General features: G+C 35.9%; 1 protein-coding gene across 1 annotated transcript in view; it reads right to left on the bottom strand.

Moving 5' to 3' along the window:
• The window catches only part of LOC120316134 (potassium voltage-gated channel subfamily D member 3-like), a 30,862-nt gene that overhangs the window by 8,641 nt on the left and 2,936 nt on the right, over positions 1–19,285 (bottom strand). Inside the window, exons 2-4 of the mRNA XM_039361368.1 lie at positions 10,759–10,851; positions 5,261–5,317; positions 185–432 (exon numbers count right to left, since the gene is read on the bottom strand). Of these exons, the coding sequence (XP_039217302.1) occupies positions 185–432; positions 5,261–5,317; positions 10,759–10,845 (392 nt within the window). The 5' untranslated portion in view covers positions 10,846–10,851. The remainder of the gene's footprint in view (positions 1–184; positions 433–5,260; positions 5,318–10,758; positions 10,852–19,285) is intronic.

The following is a 19,285-nucleotide window of genomic DNA, read 5'->3' as shown; positions in this document are numbered from 1 at the left end:
TTTAAATTTTAGAACTCTCCAAATACTTTCAAAATATCGGTTAAGCTCTAAATCTTGACTTTTGTGGAAAATTATCTTTAATGCAAACTCGGCATAGTACCTAAAACTATTTCTCCCTGTTTGGGCTCGATGCCTATGTGCTAGTCCTCTTACATCAATGTACCCACTCTCTTCTCCACTGTACCTTGTTGTGAGCGAGGGTTGTTCACTGCACTGGATATGTATAGTGCTGAGCTCCTGCATGCTCCGTAGTCGGGTTGCTGGCACACTGGAATTGGGGAGGTGCGTTGTCTTCTTACTACGTCGAGAACAGCAGGAGGTAGTCAAGCCCTGGTGACTTGAAAGGGAAGGGCTTCGGGTTGATGGGTAATTCTGCATTGAACTCTCCAAGCAGTTTTGCTCGAACATCTGCTCATCAATGAACTCATGGTTCTGTCAGAGAGAGCATCAACAAATATTAGTAATTTCCTAATATAATCCTTTTTTTTTTCAAAAATCAAAAACTGACTATAGTTCAAGAGTTAGACTTTCAAACACTTCTATGTATTTTCCATCAGGACAGCCTTTCCTTTCTTTAAAATGCATCTGGCTGTCATGTTGAAAAATAATTTGCTTAGGGTAATATATTTCAGTTATATCCAATTCCATACTGAACATTTGCTTTGTTGCTGAATATCAGGAGGAAATATCCTGACAGTTGAATGTGGAAGTATTTACATAATTGATTGGTGTGATTCAGTAAATAAATATTTCCTAATATTTAGGAAATAAATAAATTCAAGTATTCTAATCTGATATTGTATATTTCTTTCCATATATTAGAGTATTTTTTAAAGAAAATCCAAGATTCAAACATGTGGATGCTATATGCTGATGCCATTTTTCTGAACTTTTATAAATCAACTCCAATATAATTGATATAGTTGAACTGTGGTGTTCTTGGCACTCTCTAAGTTTGATTGCTTGCAGACCTTTCATTACCTGACCAGGTGCTAGTGAATGTGGGGTTTGCTCCCTCTTTATAGAAATAGCACTTAGACTTATATACCACTTCACAGTGCTTTACCACCCTCTCTAAGCAGTTTACAGAGTCAACAATCTGGGTCCTCATTTTACCAACCTCGGAAGGATGGAAGGCTGACTCAACTGAGCCAGTGAGAATCGAACTGCCAAATTGCAGCAGCCAGCAGTCAGCAGAAGTAGCCTGCAGTACTGCATTCTAACCACTGCACCACCACGGCTCATATATACAGTTCCTTATCCTGCCAGTACTGATCAGGGTGGTTGTTTTTTTCCCATGGTAGTTCTTGATTAGAGTATTGTTTTTGCTAGACTAGTTCTTGTCTTTTTGTTTCCTTCTTAGCGTTGTACTGTCTTTTTTGAACAGTGTGTAAATTTGGTTTATCTCTCTGTGTTTATTAATGGCTGATTTGTCTAAATGCGAAGCTTCCAGAAATTCTGTAGTGTTTTTGGATATAACTTGGTCCAGGATGCTCACAGTTTACTAGTTGAAACTATGTTGAATCTGTCCATGTGTTCTACAATTAAGGAGTTTTTATTCTGTTTTCTGAGTGCTAATTGGTATTCATAGCTCTTCTGCCTGTCTTATATAGTATTTATAATAGTCCTTATAGTGTGCATTGAATCCTGTTTTTTCTTCTTGGGCTACGGGGTCTTGGTTGACTTAAAATGTTTTGGAGGGCTCTGATTGGTTTGGGTGCTATAGTGATGCCATGTGGTTATAAATCTGCTGGCTGTTTCTGAAATGTTTTTGATGTATGGTAATGTTATTCTTTTCATAATGTGCTGGTTGTTGTGTTGCAGTAGGTTGAGTGGTCATGCACTTTTTGATAAAGTTGTATGGGAAACTGAACAGTCAGTTTCTTTTTTCTGGTATCCTGGGTTGCTGCAATGTGTTTATACTTGTCTAAATAATGCTGTTACACAACTGCAACTGTGGGAGGTTGAATTATTACTTTGGTAATGGAACATTAAGTTAGTGTGGGTTGTTTTTTGACAGATGTAATTCACATAGTTTATTCAATTAAGATTACTGAGTTGACCAGCTTGAATGCCAATATCAGTTCAGGAAGCTAAGATGATTTAATTCAGTTTGACAGTTTTTATTAATTAAAGCATTCAGTTCAATGTGATGTTTGATTGAGTTTTTGATTTTGACTTGAGAAGTAACTTTGATTTTTGATAGCAATCAAATAATCTCATTCAATATTTGAATTTAAACTTCATTGGGCCAATTCAATTTTGTACCCTTATATGTCTTCTGTAGGCCTACACTATTTTTTTTATGACTGCAGCAAGTTGTCTTTCCATGGAAAATAGTGCTCACATATACAGTCCAGAATACTTGTAAGATATAACTACACTATAGAAGATTGTCATTATTTGAAAAAAAAAATAAAGTTCATTATTTAAGCTGTCTTTTAATAGCTAGGTCCTGATAGGTTGGGGTAATTAAAAATACTAATTGTATATTACAATAAAAACAGCTGATTATCAGTCTGTGCTTTGACCATCTTTTGAATGGAACAGCATTATGTATCCCAAGTCTCTGAGAAAAATCTAAGTAGTCTATAAATAGGGGCATACCCAAGAACATGTTCTCCTATAAATACTCATGGAAATAATTTCAGTTCATGTTTTGAGAGTTAACTTCAGAAAGTATTCTTCAAGGGAATTCTTGTTCACTAGGTTTGAAATGAAAAGCATTTAACTTTGGTGGGTGACCTATTAAAATGAGGGTAGCCTTTTAGCTATATATAATTGCTGCCTATTTGAACATTCAGAAACAGACCATTGGATAAATGTGAATAAAACTTTGGAATGAAATTTTACATATTAACAAGTGGTTGCTAGTAGCACAGAACACATAAATAATTGTTTGTTTTTGACATTATTTGTTTACAATAATGCCAAAGTAATAAACCAGCTGTCAGTTTTCATTTACAATAATTCAGATGTCTTCAACTTTGAGGGCTAATCTAAAATGTTGTCAACTTCTTATGGGTGCTTTGATTCTCTGATGACCTGTCAATTTATAGCTATCATGATAGGGCAGGTATTTTGAAAGGTATCAAGATAATGATATATTAGGGTAATGGGGGCATGTCATGTAGTTGACCCAGTGCTAATGCCTTTGTAGTAGTTAGACACTTGTTGGTCGGTTGGTCTAGAAGACTAATGAATACCTCTTTATATTAACCTCAATCCTCTCCCCTAAAGTTATAAATGAAGGAAATAACAGAATTCAAGGATCAGCTAGTACAACCACATTTTCCAAGTAGTGAAAATAACTGCTGCAATTTGTAGCTTGCTTGACCCCCTCTCCAAGTCTATCCCCTCTGAACACATCACATGATATTACCTCTTAAAGCAGGGCTGTCAAACTGCCGGCCCACGAACCGGATGCGTCATGCTAAAACCGCAGCCATCCCAGCTTCGGCAATGGGGAAAATGTTGTGATATGTGGTGACACGTCATGTGATGTTGCAAGTTTGACACCCCTGTCTTAAAGGGTTAGAAACCTTTCTATGGGAAATTTGAAACTCTTTTTTTCATCCTAAGCAATATATTTGTATATATCAGTGGTTCTCAACCTTTCTAATGCTGCGACCCCATAATACAGTTCCCCATGTTTTGGTGACCCCCAACCATTTATACATCACCGGGTGCCAAGGGCGAGGCCAAAGAAAAGGGGAAAAAATGGTGGACAGCCTTGTTTGGCGACCCCCGTGAAATGGTCGTTCGACCCCAAATGGGGTCCCGACCCACAGGTTGAGAACCACTGGTATATATGGATGTTTTTAAAATACATTTTTCCTTTGCTCCTTCCTTTTTTTTTGGGAGTGGGAGAATCCAAAATATGGTCATATGACAATGGGGAGGGGAGAAATTTTGTACCCAGGTCATAAATAGCTTTTGGGGGGCTTGTTATAACTAAATGATTGGTTATAAGTTGAGGACTACTTGTATCTTCTGTATGGAGGGATGGATAAACTATAGAAATATACAGGATACATGCATTTTTAGCTGGGATATACCTCTCTATTTTGCCTTTACATGAGATGTATGTAAAGAAACACAAGTCAGACATAAGGAATCTATGGCTGCTTCTTTTTTTATGCAGTTACTTCGCATTTGAATTGCTGCAATACAATATGTTCTAGCAAAGGATTATATAATTCCATCACCAGTTATTGTAATGTAAGTATTTGGATGTAATAGCAGTGTGGTATCCCTGCTTCAGAACTATGAATCAGAGACAGGTGCTAAACAATGCATAGTTGTGATTAACATGGCAAATGAGTGGAAATAAGGTAATATTTTACCTTTTCTTAGATAATATATCTTAGGAGAAAGATAATATTTTGCAATGGAGCAATCACTTATAATGGTTAATGAAGTCATTTTAGTTGAATAGCGTAGAACTATGCACAGAAAAATATTTTCTGCTGGGATGCAATGAGTGGAAAAGCTTTAATATAGCATTCTGGACACCATCCTCATCTCCATCGTTATCGTCATCATCATCATCATCATCATCATCATCATCATCATCGACTTAATAGTTGAACAAAAATGTTAAAATCCAGTTTAAACTTCTGGCTGATCATTATAATAAAAAATCTAGGCTGCCCAACCTTCAATGACTCTGGACAGCTACCAACAATCAAATAAATTGTGTAGCTGTCTTTTACATGCTGTAAGTTTCTTGCCTTTGACTTCATCCTAAAATGAAATGTCCTCATACACTGAGCTCTACTGACTTACCATAAATTTTACAACAGGCCACAACAATTCTCAACTATGTTTTATATAAATCCAGAACATGAAAGTAGAAATATTGGAATAGAATTGTTATAGTTTGCAATCTAAAAAAAATAATGATAGGCAGATCAGGAATGCATAATATAGGTATTCAGCAAATACGTGAAAAATGAATGGGATCTTTACTTATGATAAGAGTTAAAAGGAAAAACAAACATCTTAGCATATTCAAAGCTGCCACATCCACATCAAATAATTAAACAGCATATTTGAAAGCATATTTGAGCTTTTAAAAATAGATAAAGCAATTGCTGTCCCTCATTCAATAGTCTTAACAGTGCTCAAAGCCACCAGATAATAAAAAAGCTCCAACATGCATCATCTACTAAAAAACAGGATTATCACAAGCAAGGAAGCAACACTTGAGACATGACACAGAGGTGGCAGTAAACAGATTGAATTAAGAAAGAAATACCTTGAAGGTGGAAGTTCGTACAGATAACAGGGGATCATCCACAAGATAGGACAATCCCTACAGGACAACATGTCAACAAAAGATAAAAACACCATTGATTGTCTATTCCAGCATTCCAAAATCCAATCCCAGCATTCTGCCTAGCATCTCACACGTTTGAATGGGCAATGAGGCCTTTCCTCCAGCTTATTTTAGATTGAACTATCATCTCACTGGTAACAGAAGTCTCCCAAGTAGCCACGAAAAAAAGTAAATTACTGTATAACTCACTAATAGAGGTTCTCTCAAATGGAAATGCCTAAGCAACATGAACCAGAGAGCTGACTGATAAAAACTGAGGTTGCTTCCAGTCCTAGATTGCACAGTGCACTTGCTCTGCCTTATTCAAGGAAAATTTCAGTGCAAGTAATGTTATGATTTAATTATAATTAACCCATGCATTCCCATTTATAATTAGAGGCTTTTAACAGCAAAATATTAGGCAAGGAGAAGATTGGGAAGAGAAGAATTGTGTGGAAATTATTCTTCAAGATATTGTAGTGTTATATTCCCAGGCAATAAGCACAAACAAACTTTTGACAAAACCTACTTTTATTTACTATTATAGTATAACCCTTGTTCCTTATCTGAGCATTAGTTGTGAATTATTACATAATGCTTTTATTAAATCTGTTTCTGAAGCGCAGCTGAAGACATAAAATTTGTAATGTGATTTCCAAACCTTTATATGGTAAAATTAAAGGTTCAGATTAACTTTCTCCTCCCTTGACTTTTTTCTCCTGTAACAAGAAAAAGTTTTGGTTACTTTTCTAACCAATTTTCTTCTCTCTTTTATTTGGAGTAGAAAGGCTTTAAGTTGGATTATGATTTTTTTTCCAAACTTTTTTTAACAAGTTACTTTCCCCTTCCTCCCCTCCCCCACATTTCTGCCCCTTTGGACTGCATGCTGGTTCAGGCTATACAGAAAATAAAGGGATAATGGAAACTGATAACTTAAGAATTTTATTGCTAATCTTTGACTTGCTTAGTTAATTGTTTCTTTCACAAACTGGAGCTTTCTTTGTTGTGTCAGTCCTCTTTCTAAGTCAGCATTACCAGGATCATTGCCCATCCACCATGATTCTCTCCTTGGATCTCCTCAGTTGCTCTGAAAGTATTATGCTTTTTCTCCAGGGCACCTGCAGGGATGATCTTTCCTCAACTCCGGTTCTCTTTCTGATTTCCAGTTCTTCTCAACTTCTCCAGGAACTAAGCATGTTCCAGAATAGTCTTAAATAATTTTCTTTGAGAAGCAACATCAGCAACAATAATAAATGGCTCTAATGTGATAAATCTTAGTAATAGTAATTCAAACACCCAGAATCAAGATTAAAGAAAGTTCCTCAAACTCTCCTGTATTCTGCCTTAAAATGCCCATTCTTGCCACCTTTGTGATCTTAAGGTCTACATGCAGCATTGGACATTTAACTGGAAGTTATAGATACAAGTAATTCCCTGAATTTTTTCCTGAATAATTCCCAGTAATTCTACCAGAGCAAGTAGAGCCCCAGCTGCTCTTAAAGAGCTGGGCATCTTCTCACAGAGAAGAAAACAACATTATAACAATTCTTTAGCAGCTGTAAATAGAAAACCATGCAATTGGGTCAAGTGTGAAAATTTATCCCTGGGGAAAGATAATTAATACATTAGGGATTCTGCTTCTTCCTCTATTACACGAAGTATATATTCTATTTCCAACTGCAAAGCTATTTTGTGTCCTACTGTAAAGTCTTTTTAGTCCTGAAGCAATTCCAATATTACAAACTCTTCCAGAATAAATCTAAAATAAATAATAAATAATCTTTCTGAATAAAGTGGTAAGTCTGCAATCCTGTTTTTGGAGAGCAGAACAAAGAATTAAGACCGCATAAAGTCTTTGAATGGGGTACATAACAGAGCAATAACTTGACTAATACATCCTTCTCCCCTCTCAGCTACTGTGTGTGTGTAGATGCATAGAGAATACTTCCATAAAGGGAAATGGCTGTATGCATGTACATATAATGCAGGCAAATGGAGCAAATCTTAGAAGCTTTCTGGAGAACAAGGTTGCTTTCAAGTTTCAGGAGAGGGTGTTTTATAAAGTGCTCCTTTGAATAGTTCACCCTGTCCTATTCACTAGTGTCTCTTAGCTGAAACTAACTATGGCTTTGATAAGAGAAAGAGCATCACCATTATGATGTTTTGTTCTGACTCTATTCACTCTATAGCAAAGGTCCCCACCCAGAGACCGGTTCCATGGACAAAGGTTTTTCCACAGACCAGAGAATGCATGGTTTTATGTGCTGCCTGGACAATTCTGATGGTTGAAGTCCACACATTTTAAAATTGCCAAGATTAAGAAACGCTGCTGTAGATTAACAGTAGGAATGTGTGTGGAAAAGGGATTCAGAGATGGGAAAGCTGGGAAAAGATCAATTATAAAATAAAAGTTCTAGTGTGATTACTGAATGGAACAATTGAAATTGTGATTTTGGTCCATATTGCTTTTCCACTGAGAGAATACAAGCTACATATTCATATAGAAAAAGGTTGAACATTTTAGTACATTATTTATTTGCTTATTTTTAAATTGATAGCAAATCCTTCACAACATTGTTTTACTTAATTAGCTGAATTTAGAGATGATTCATCACATCTCAGATGTTTTAACACAAAACTTCAACAAAATAGACAATACCAAAAGCATCCTTTCTATTTAAGGAAAGGTGAATTGCCCCTTGAAACCTGTTAGCAATGCTTATGTACAGGTCATTCTTCATTCCACTAGCAATTGTGGGACACTGAAATATAACTCTTTGGTGGCTCTAGAATTCATAATCTGCAATGAGACAATGTGTTAAGTGTGATTTTTTTTTAATCAGTTCAGTATGATGGAAAGGCATGCATGTTCAGCACAAATGCTGAATGAACTATTTTGATGAAAACACTGAAAAACACACTGAACATGCCATATGTTAGTCCTTGAATGACAACTTCTCTGTTCAGAATGATATATGGTTAGGTCAAGAGCAACACACCGTTTCCAATAACTTAACAGCTATTTATTACTGATTGAGATTGCAGTCAAGCTCACCTGAATCTAACCCCATGCTGATGTAGCACTGCAGGTATTTTCATTACTATTTCTGATAGATACAGATTTCAGCTGAATGGTGAATAATTTATTCTTATTCATTCAGATTGTATATTCTTTGGTCATTAATTATTTCTTTAAACAGCCAGTCTCCAAAGCTTTAGAAATATATTTGCCTATTCCTCGTTTAATTATGTTGAAAATAATTCAACAACTAATTATTTGAACCATTGTTATTCATTGAATAGATTATTCTGACAACATAGCTTGTTTCCGAAGAACACATAATACATATTGAAGGGAGTGAGAATGCTATTGCGCCCCACAATCCATCCAAACACAGTATTCATAAAGTTTAGTTACTCTTCCCCTGTTTATTCTGTAATACTGGAATGGGATTACATTATGTGTGTATGTGTGTATCCATTTTTCAACCATAGCCTTTTGGATAGCATGTATGAAGATATACCATTTAATGTTCACAAAGCAGTATGATTTAACTCGGGTCTTCAAAATTGGCCCTTTTATGACTTGTGGACTTCAACTCCCAGAATTCCTCAGCCAGCATGCCTGGCTGAGGAATTCTGAGAGCTGAAGTCCACAAGTCATAAAAGGGCCAAGTTTGAAGACCCCTGAGTTAAATCATAATTATCTAGTCATATTTATGGCTAAGCAAAACTTTGAACTCAGGTATTATTGTGGCTCCCCTTTTATTTATGTTATAAATAATGTAAGTTAAAACATAAATATGCATTTCATATATTTTGGAAAACCCCAAATTAATAAGCTATTATAATATTTTAAGGAAAGAAATTTATAAACAATTCATGTAATGAACAATCTATTTTCTCACATACTTTTCTAAATCCTGCAAGACAACACATCATCATCATCATCATCATCACCATGGATTATGATATACTAATAACCTTGAAAAATAATTTGTAGGTTTTGTTTGGAATATTTTAGGGACAGGATAAACCATGTCCATACCTCTGTGTTCAAAGGAAAATAATTACATTCTTATCTTTGCCAGAGTGGAGTCCTTTGTTATAGTTCAATCAGAATCAGGATGCAGATTTTATTAACTGCTATTTAACACAAATTTGTAGGTTTGAAAATGCAAAAATACTTTTGTGTGTAACATAAATTTAAGGACAGGCTCCCTTACTATGGACGTATCTTTTGTAAATTATAAAATAATTACATGGTGCATTAAATTAAATATATATTTAATTTTAGGGACACACTCTTTCTTTTGTTACTTTCAAATTTTCTAGAAGAAGAATACAATAGATAACTATACTTGCTAGCTGTACATATTCACCTAACTCAAGTGAACACATGTCTTCTGAATTTTTCTGTTAGCTTTCATTGTGGAGACAGTATTCAAGACATGTCTGCAACATTTATTGCATATAGTAGAACATGCTTATGTAATACATTATTCTTCAGAATTCTCTTGCTCTGTGCTCTAGATGTGAAAGTTTTCTATTTGTTTCTGCAAGAATGACAACAATTTCTCCAAGGCTTTCTATTCTGTTTCCATAAGTGGCCTTCAGTAGGACTTTCCTCATGTATAATTCATATATTTAGGAAGATCTATTGCTTTGTATAAAAAGCAATGCAGGCAGGTAATATTATAATTTGATATAGAAGGTAAAGCAATAAATAAAATATACAATAAAGATATGGATATTAATGTAACAGTAATCATTAGGAGGCAATTGCATAGAGCAAGTAAGGGCCTTCAATATGCACTTAGGGGCATATTCCATGTACACATATATACTGACTCATTTGGCCAAATGATCAAAGTCCAGGTAAGCAAGAGAGTAATGTGTTTTGGTATAGAGCAGATTGCTTTCATATGTACATCAATCATTGATCCATAGAGATGGTCTTCCAGATGTTCTTTACAGTACTTCCAAATCTTAGCAGCCCTACCCAGCATAATCAATGGTGAAAAATGAGGAAACATGTAATACAACATGTAAAGGGCCATCCATTATTCACCCTTATTCTAAATACTGTAGTATGACTATTGAGTAGCCAATGAGTAGCCAGTTCGGGTTTCATACTTCTATTTCAGACCTTATGCACATATTTCCTTTTCTGATTCTTTTTTTTCTTAGTTGTAGTTAACAAGTATATTTGATAACAATTTTGCATATTTGCAATATATCATAATGTAATAACAACCACAACAGGGAGGGAGGAGAATATGGAACTCCAATAAAAATTAGGCTTATCAAGGCTCAATATTGACTCAATACTGGCAGGCTAAATTTAATATATACCCCCTTTTTCTGTTTTTTTTTTTTTTTTAACTCTATGGGCTTGAGTGAAAACAGACTCAAAAGCACTCCCTGTTCCTACTTACAGTTGTTTTTTCCAGGCAATGCAGCAGGTGGTGATGCTGACTTTCAATGATGGATGTGGCTTTGCTGATATTGTGCTCATCTTCCATAGACCCCTAAGCAGACAGAAAAGGCATCCATGAGACCATTGGTACAGAGAAAATAGCAATTTTGTGCAGCATCTGAAAGTGCAATGTGGAAAAAATGAGCAAGAAAAAGACAAATAAGTGCTCTTGAGCTTCAATACCCTTGCCTAATAAGAAAGAGCCCAAGTTCTATTGCATAGGTTATTCCAATATATGTAGTTAAATTTTAAAAAAAGAAAGGAAGAGAACTGAACTCCTACCTCATAAACTAAAGGTGAAGACAGAGACAGAAAGAAAGATAGATTGGCAGGTAAAGCTACACAATAAAACTTAGTTGCTGCCTTCCCTAATTCCCAGCTGGACAAACATTGGAAGGTTATGTGAGTTGTAATCCAGACCAGAAGAAAAACAGATTGGGAATATCTTATTCTATGGTAAAGGGCTTCAATAGTTGTTCAGACTGCTTTTGCTACAAAACAGCCAATAAGATTTTACTCCTGGATAATAGAATGAACAGAAACATATCAGACAATATAACAATTGACTAAATCTATAATTTAGAAGGTTTTTTTTAAAAAAATTCTGTCTCTCTAGAAAACTGCACTAAAAAGATCCAAAGTCACAAAGGAGACTTTTTAGGCTTGCATTCCTAAATGTGCCACCAAAGCAACAACTTCTATAATTCTAGGTTAGCTCTGCTTCTGCTTTCTTTGACACACCAATAATAACATCTGCAGCTGAAATACAAAGTACAATTTAATTCAGGTTGCATGGTTCTTGATAGGAAAGAATAGACATTGGGAAGAGGTTAGTACACATCAATGTAGCAAATACGTTTTAAAAAACTCCAAAGAAATGCTGGTATTTACAGCACAGACAAGAGAAGATGGAAACCAAACCTCCCCCTTTTTGCCACAGCTGCACCACAGTTTCATTTTCAGCATGAAACATCCGAGCTACTCATAAACTGGTGACTGAAGATGTGATGGATTTCTAAATCCTGCACACATGACAAGAAGCTTCATTTATCTGGAAGTACTTAAATTTCAGTCCTCAGGGATGAAGAGCTGCTATCAAGTGATATCAATAATCAGTATTATGCAGATCTGATAGTTACTCAGAAAAAAAAATATCACACCTCTGTGCAAGTGATTCATATTCAGCATTTTCTGAAGGGAAACAGAGGACCTTTCTAAATAATCATTTTAGAAACAAATGTTTATTACTTCATAACTGCAGGGAATCAAAATGAATCTCTTCCTTCCCATCTTCCTCTTGCTTGTCCTTGGAAAGCAAGTTATATTTTCCCAGCATTCAAAATAAAACCTTGGCACTGGCATTCAATTACAGGCAGTCCTTGACATGACCACAATTTGAACTGGAATATCTATCATTAGGCAAAGCAGTTGTTAAGCAAGACATCATGTGATGATTTTGCTCAACAAGAGCAATCTTGGCATTCCTAGTTGTAGTCACTAAGCAATCTTGCCAGTCAAGAGTCCTAGATAAAGGGTGTGGGGTCCCTTGGGTAGGGGACACCCTGGGAGGCCAGGTGGCCTGCTACGTGTTACTGTCTTTCTGCTCAGGGCCTGAAAATTCTCCTTGCCAAAATCCAAGCAGGAGTTTCAGCTCTTCAGCAGAAAGAAATTCATATGCGCCCTGTACTGGGCCTCCCTACATCCCTGAGATACCTGTGTTCCTTACTGCCTCTCCACTCAGGAGCTGAAAATACTCCATTGCAAAATGCAAGCAGATTTTTCAATTTCCTGCTAAACGAATTCAGTTTGTGCAAGCAGGGTGAGGCTGAAATCCTTTGGCAGTGTAATGGAATGTGGAAAATACCTTCGGGGAAAGAGAGGGAGAGATGCTGCCTTGGAAACAATCAGACAACAGAGGCACAACCCTCCTCCCCCAGTGGCTTAATGGTCAGAGAAAGAAAGTGAGAAAGGGCCTGTCTTGATGGATCAACTGGTTAAGAGGGGCTGCAGGAAGTTTTGTACTTTCACACTTGCGTGAGTCTGTTAATGTAGCCTTATGATAAAGTAGATTTTGCTCATATAGAGATGTATCCTGTCTGGTTCACCTGGGAGACCTGATAGGATTTCAGCCCTGTGCAAGCAGGCACAAAGGATTTCAGCTCCATGCAAGCTGGTACAGTTTGAAATTCTACAGCAGGCAGCTCCTTGAAAAAGAATTTCAGTTTTGGGTCTGCTTGCTTGGCAGGGAGCTCTTTCAGTCAGCCCCCAGAGATGAAAAGAGTGCAGCAGCTTGCAACCTTCCCTGTTGACTTCTCCACAGACTTTTTAGGGGAGCTGGCAGAGAAGATTGTGAATGGCAATCACATGAATGTGGGGGGTGGGGGCTTGTTGTGATCAGCAGGGGGCTAGGTGTAACCAAGTTGCCAAGCATACAGATCACATCACGTGACCATGTGCATGTGCAACATTTTGCGACAAATGGAAATCCTTTACAGGCATTTCCAAGGCCATCATTAATTTGATCCACCATTAAGCAAACAATATAGTTTTGTGTTTACAATATTATGCCCAGCATAATATTGTAAAGCAGCAAGTCTAATTTTTTACAGCTATTACCTTGCACAAGTCCTTGATAGGGTTGCAGCTTATGTTTTTTGTCCCATACCTACCATCTGTACTTTTGCATGCACAGATGGACGCTGTCTTGTTAAATTAAAGACAATAATTAAGCACCTCCCATTACAGATTGCTTGATGATAATTCACCCTGATTACTATTATTTACCTATTGTGATTCAAGAAACACATGTCATCTCAAAGGAAATAGAATTTTGTTCCAAGCAAGGCTATATTCACAACTCTATAGCTCTATAGCTTTATCTAAGTCCTTTCTCAGTTACTTCACTAGTACACTATTACTTAAGACTAGAGTGAAACCTGGAGATATGAGAAGCTTCTTATACTGAATCATACCTCAATTAGAGTTGATGTATCTGGATCTGAATCTGGAATTTTTGCATGCAAAACACATGTTACCTCATCTGAACTATAGCCCTGTTCTGAAAACAACTGCAGTCTGAATTATTTAGATCAGAGATCTCCAACCTTTTGGGCACCAGGGACTGGTTACATGACAAGAGGTTTTTCCGTGGACTGGAGGGGATGTGGTTTTGTGTTCTGCCTGCATCCCATGGATGGGGCTTTGCTTGTTTGTGCAGCCCGGTTGCTGGCATGCCACAGCCCAGTACCAGTCCAGGGACCGAGGGTTGGGGACCCCTGATTTAGATTATATTAGTGACTCTGCTGGCCATTTTGTTTTCTTTTTGTGCCTCCTTGGAAGAGTCCTTGAAGAGTATATTTTGAAGCAATCCCAAAGCATCAAGGAATCAAACTCTGGAATAAATCTACCTTATTTTAAGAATTTTCTGAAAACAGTTTGTAACTTGGCAAAATGATAACATTGCATTGCTTCCTTTTCTTATATTTATTTTGACATAATCAGAAATTGCAAATGAAATTTGCTAGACATTTTCATCAACTCAATTAAGTACAATAAATTGTAAAATTCTATCTACTGTGACTGACCTATTTTTTGGAATATTGCTGTAATGCTGGTCTAATGAGGACATCACCTATTTAAAGGATACTCATTAAATTAACTTCTGTGGCTGAAACTCTTTGATATGCAATAGAAACCCAGATTTTGTGAATGGGCAGTGCACACCACTAATTTTGTGATTCAAGGACATAATTTGCTTAGAACCAGATATATTGGTGACACTGAAAACATTATTTTTAGTGTCCCCTTTTTTGTTGCTATGCTTTAGAAATGATATGGCTAAGTATGTGTATGTATTTAATTAAAATTTCCTGACCTTGAACTTCACCTCAATTTCACAGCATGTCTTCTTTAATCATTGTTATCTATTTTATTTTTTGTTCAATAGTTGGGACTTTCAAAAATCATTAAATATGTTAAATCAGTAATTATGTGCTCAAAACAGCTCCTTTAACTTAGATTGATGTTTGACAAGGACATATTTTAAAGAATCATTAAAATACATTTACTGTATGATAATGAATATTATCATTACTTTATTATGGCATCACTATAGATTGCTGCTATTGACTCCAGATTTTATGTTTCAAAATTCTAACAGAGAAAGGTTTAGAGGATGAGTGGGGACATGGTGATATGACAATTGTGGATACAGATCTGTTTTCTTCAGAAGTTATGCTGCTACATCATGTATTGCGATTTTATCACAAGGAGCACATCTTAAAAAGCAACTATAGGACAGCAGAAAGAGAATAAAGTTATTCTTATTGTATCCTGTTTGTAAGCTTCTAGTTGGCTACAATATGACATTAAAGACCAGACAATGGCTCTTTAACAGAAGTGTTATCTAAATAACGCAACAACTAGAACTATCTGAGCTCCTTAGACTTTTCCAGTTAGGCTAGCCCATTGAACCCTTATCCTCTAGCTTCATTCTCAAAGCACAGCAGTGCACACACAAACACACAGACACCTCAAAGAGTGAAATAGTTGTAAAGGAAGCAGTTGGGATGGGTACAGACACCATGAGTGCAAAGGTGAGCAACTAGGTTGCCTACTGGAGTTCATTAGTTGTTTCCTGAATCTGATCCTACTAGGTTTCAATCTGTTCTTCAGCTGAAAAAGATTGAGGACAAAAAGTCTAGATAAAGCCATTGCCTTTTGATCTGATTTGGCAGAGCTCTTTTTGTATTGCTTCCATGAAAAGCTACTCTTATGTTATTTTGCATAATGTGTAAAGAAGGATGCCTTAATAAGCCAAAGTTAAAAGAGAAGATTTGTTCCTGGCTTTTTTTTCTGGGTTGTTGTGATGGGAAAAAGCCAGAGGTCCTGCTTTAAATATCACATTATACAAATCACAGAAGTTTCCATGGTTTATTTTGGCTCTCTTGCTATACTTGCTCATTTTGAAGAATTCTGGCTTAGTGAGATATCAGAATATCTCACTTTTTCTGCATGTTTTCAAATAAGTTGTCATATACAGTACTGGTGGATATATTTTTACATTTTTAGAATGTTTATAGTGCTAAACAATCTTTTCTTCAACTTCATCAAAAGGTACATCTACTAACTTACAGGATTCACCCATTTGGATCAAAACAACTAATGTTGTGAAGTTTACTCTTCCAAATTGTTCACATTAAGTGACTAAAATGGACGAGATGAATCTAATGCCCTCAAAGATTTTGAAAATGGCCCACAATTACTTGGCTAAGATGTCATGCTGCCTAATCATATTTTAAAGCATTGTTCGACACTTTTCAAAATTCAGGAACGAAACTCCCATCTAGAAGATGGCATGCATTTCTATTATATGTAATACCTCTGCTTTGTGAGCTGCACTGGTTGGCAGCATTTGATGAAAGAGATATGGAGTGTGCCCACTTCATCCAATCTATGCTTTAGCCATGCAAGAGCTCATTCTTTAAAATGTATCTTTCCAATGGTAATTTTTTATAGTATGATTATGTGATGTCAGCACCAGCAGTAAGGAGATTTCACCAGGTTTGTGTCTAATAAGGCCAAATGCTCCATGAACTGGTAGCAGCACATCAGCACAATCATCTGAAAGTCAAAGGGGACATAGCAAAGACACAGTAATATCTTCAGAGGAGGTAGGCTAACATTTTGATGAGCCATACATTATGGCTTTAAATTCTGCAATTTACAGTATGAATTTGGCAATGCAATCAAGTATATTAAGTCGATGACCTACAGAATTTAAAACAAAAAAGCATTAAGTCAGCCTCAATACACTAGATGGCTGCTACAGCTGAACTGAGGATCTAAATGTGGTCCCTGTTTTATCTTTGCACATAACAAGGTTATGTATCTACTCAAGATATATAGTTCTAAGCTTAATGGTTTAGGTCTGTACTTTAAATGCAGTGTTGGCCTTTTATCTTTTCCAAGAACTGAGATTCTTAGAAGAATTGCATAGGAATTCCTATTTGCTTCTGTAATGAGTAACTTTTGAAAATGTGGCAACAGAGGGCAGCATAGAAGGGCTTTATGATCTATTAGCTTTATAAACTTGATTTGTATATTTATTGTCCAATAAGGAAGAAAAGTAAGCTTTTATAGATGGCAACCTGAATTTAGACAGCTGATAATTGCAGTATTAACAACATCTAATAATCCCTATCTCCCATAAAGTTACAGAGGAAAAACAAAAACATTTTGATAAGCACAGTGGAAAGAAGAACTGAGATTCTGTCAAGGATTATATTTAAATCAGGTGTACTCAGATCTAGGCTAGTGGATTCACTATGAGTTACTGTAGCCTCAGTTCAATTCAAGACAATGGGAAATGTAATAGCTTGTAATAACGTTTATAGTGAATAAGAAACAGAGCAGAATTGTATACGTTTACATATCAGGTATGCTATATAAATAATAATCAGAAGATATGTATCAGCTTATTATATTTTCCAATATTGCATGATATGATTTGATTTTTAATTTGTATAAGGCAGAAATGTAACATCCAAACACAACCAAATACAAGTTTTGCAAAGCTTCATTTCAGCAACATATTTTCCTGTTTCTTTTTAGCTGTGTGTATTTGTGTTCAGGGGGCTGTATTTAGAGTGATGATACTTTGTCTGGCAGGACTTCACTGATGGAAGGAATGTATGAAAATAACAGGTAAAAGAAAAGACCAGAAATAAGTTCCAGGATGTTCTGCACATCTGTTTCAAGCAACCGTGATGCTATAAAAACGTCAAGCAGTCTTGAGTCTGATTTAGATTCCTGCAGTATCTTCCCTGAGGTTGCATAGTTAAATCATAGACATTTATTAACTCATTGGAGCTGGCACTGGGAGCAGGAACCAAGTCACGACAACACTCTGCTGTGTTCAAAGGGTGCAATGTGTTTGACAGCAAGATTTCTAAGATGTATTAAAGTTAAATACTTTTTTCCCATTAGGTAAAACTGGCACCTGGTTTTAATGGGCAATAAAGCTGTAGACAGCAATAAATTGAAATTTTTTTGATGCTTTCTCTAATTTAAATTCTATCCTTAATGATTACATTATTAAATGGAATTATATTTCCCCTTCTCATCCTTCATGACTACATTTTTGCAGTTGTACATGAAAATAAACTTTATATTCTCTTATGATGGCTGCTAGCTTGCCTGTTAGAGTCATCCAAGAGTAAGATTGGACAATCTGAATAAAAAAACCTGAATAAATTAATTGTCCCCACACTACAAACATAGATGTAACTAGAGAAAATATCAAAAGAAATATGGAAATAGGTGTCTCTGGTAATACAATATGTGTGTTTGTATGTATGTGTGTCTGTCTGATCATGAGTATTCTCCCCCCTTGCCCCACCCACCCACACATATTGTAAATCTTATTAATAAAATCAGAAGGCATGGTATCAGATAATGGGGCTTGGATTTGGCCTGGAAGCCACATTAGAAATATTTTTGTCTGCCCTTAGTGAACAGAAGGCAACACAACTTCTACAATGGATAGAATTAAACAGGATGACTTTTTGCAAATTTGAATGTATATTTACAATTTAGAGTAAAAGATACAACATGAGAAAAAATATACACTATTTTGGAGACTCTTCCAGAAGAGTTCTTTGTAACAATTTGTTTGGCAAACATGTCTTGTGATCAACTCAAGGGCTTTCTATTACTACTTTTGGGTCTTTTACCCACTTTTCTTGGAATAACTTTTCTAGCTCAAAAATATTCTTATTCTCCTTATGTAACCTGCATATTTGAGATCTCTCCAAGTATTTTCAGTACTATTCAGTATTTCAAGATAAAGTAACATTCAAGGGAAAACTATTCCAAAATATTCATTTTGGATATATATTTTGAATCATGCTATTCTATCATGGAGAAGATACAGCAAAGGTGAGTTGTTCCAGAAAACAAAACAAAGAATCATAGGTTTAAATTGCAAAATAAGTAGATTTTAGTTGGACATCAGGAACTGAAAAGACCCTCGAAAAGATCAATTTGCCAATCTTGGGTCCTCTTTGGAAGCACTATCTTATCAGTTATAGTAAGATACAAGTAGCCTTCATAGTCTTGCCAGTTCCATTTTTAAAATAAAGTAAAGTAAAATAAAATTCATGCCAGGACCTTTAAGTGTTAACTTGGTATCCAATTTTCATTGTCAAGAGACTTAAACCTGCCCTAATTTAACAGAATGTAAAAGTAGGAACTGACCCAAACATGCATATGAGATTGAACATTTTTGAGCTCAAATTTAGACTACTAAGAGAATTTAACTAAATTCCCAGTTGCACTGACAAAACCATGCCAGAAATGTATCAGTCAATCAAGTAAGAGTAAATTTTAAGGTTGTGGCTGATCGCATAAAAGAAGTTGAAAGCTAAGAGAATGAATAAAATCCAAATGTTAGTGTTGCACCTCAAAAGTGCTATGGCAGCCCAGGA

Source organism: Crotalus tigris, unplaced genomic scaffold (genome assembly GCF_016545835.1).
Source record: "Crotalus tigris isolate CLP2741 ecotype Arizona unplaced genomic scaffold, ASM1654583v1 scf7180000019259.915256, whole genome shotgun sequence".
NCBI classification, from domain to species: Eukaryota; Metazoa; Chordata; class Lepidosauria; order Squamata; family Viperidae; genus Crotalus; species Crotalus tigris.
The sequence above is the reverse complement of the archived record's forward strand: the minus strand, read 5'-3'. Positions and strand labels throughout refer to the sequence as shown.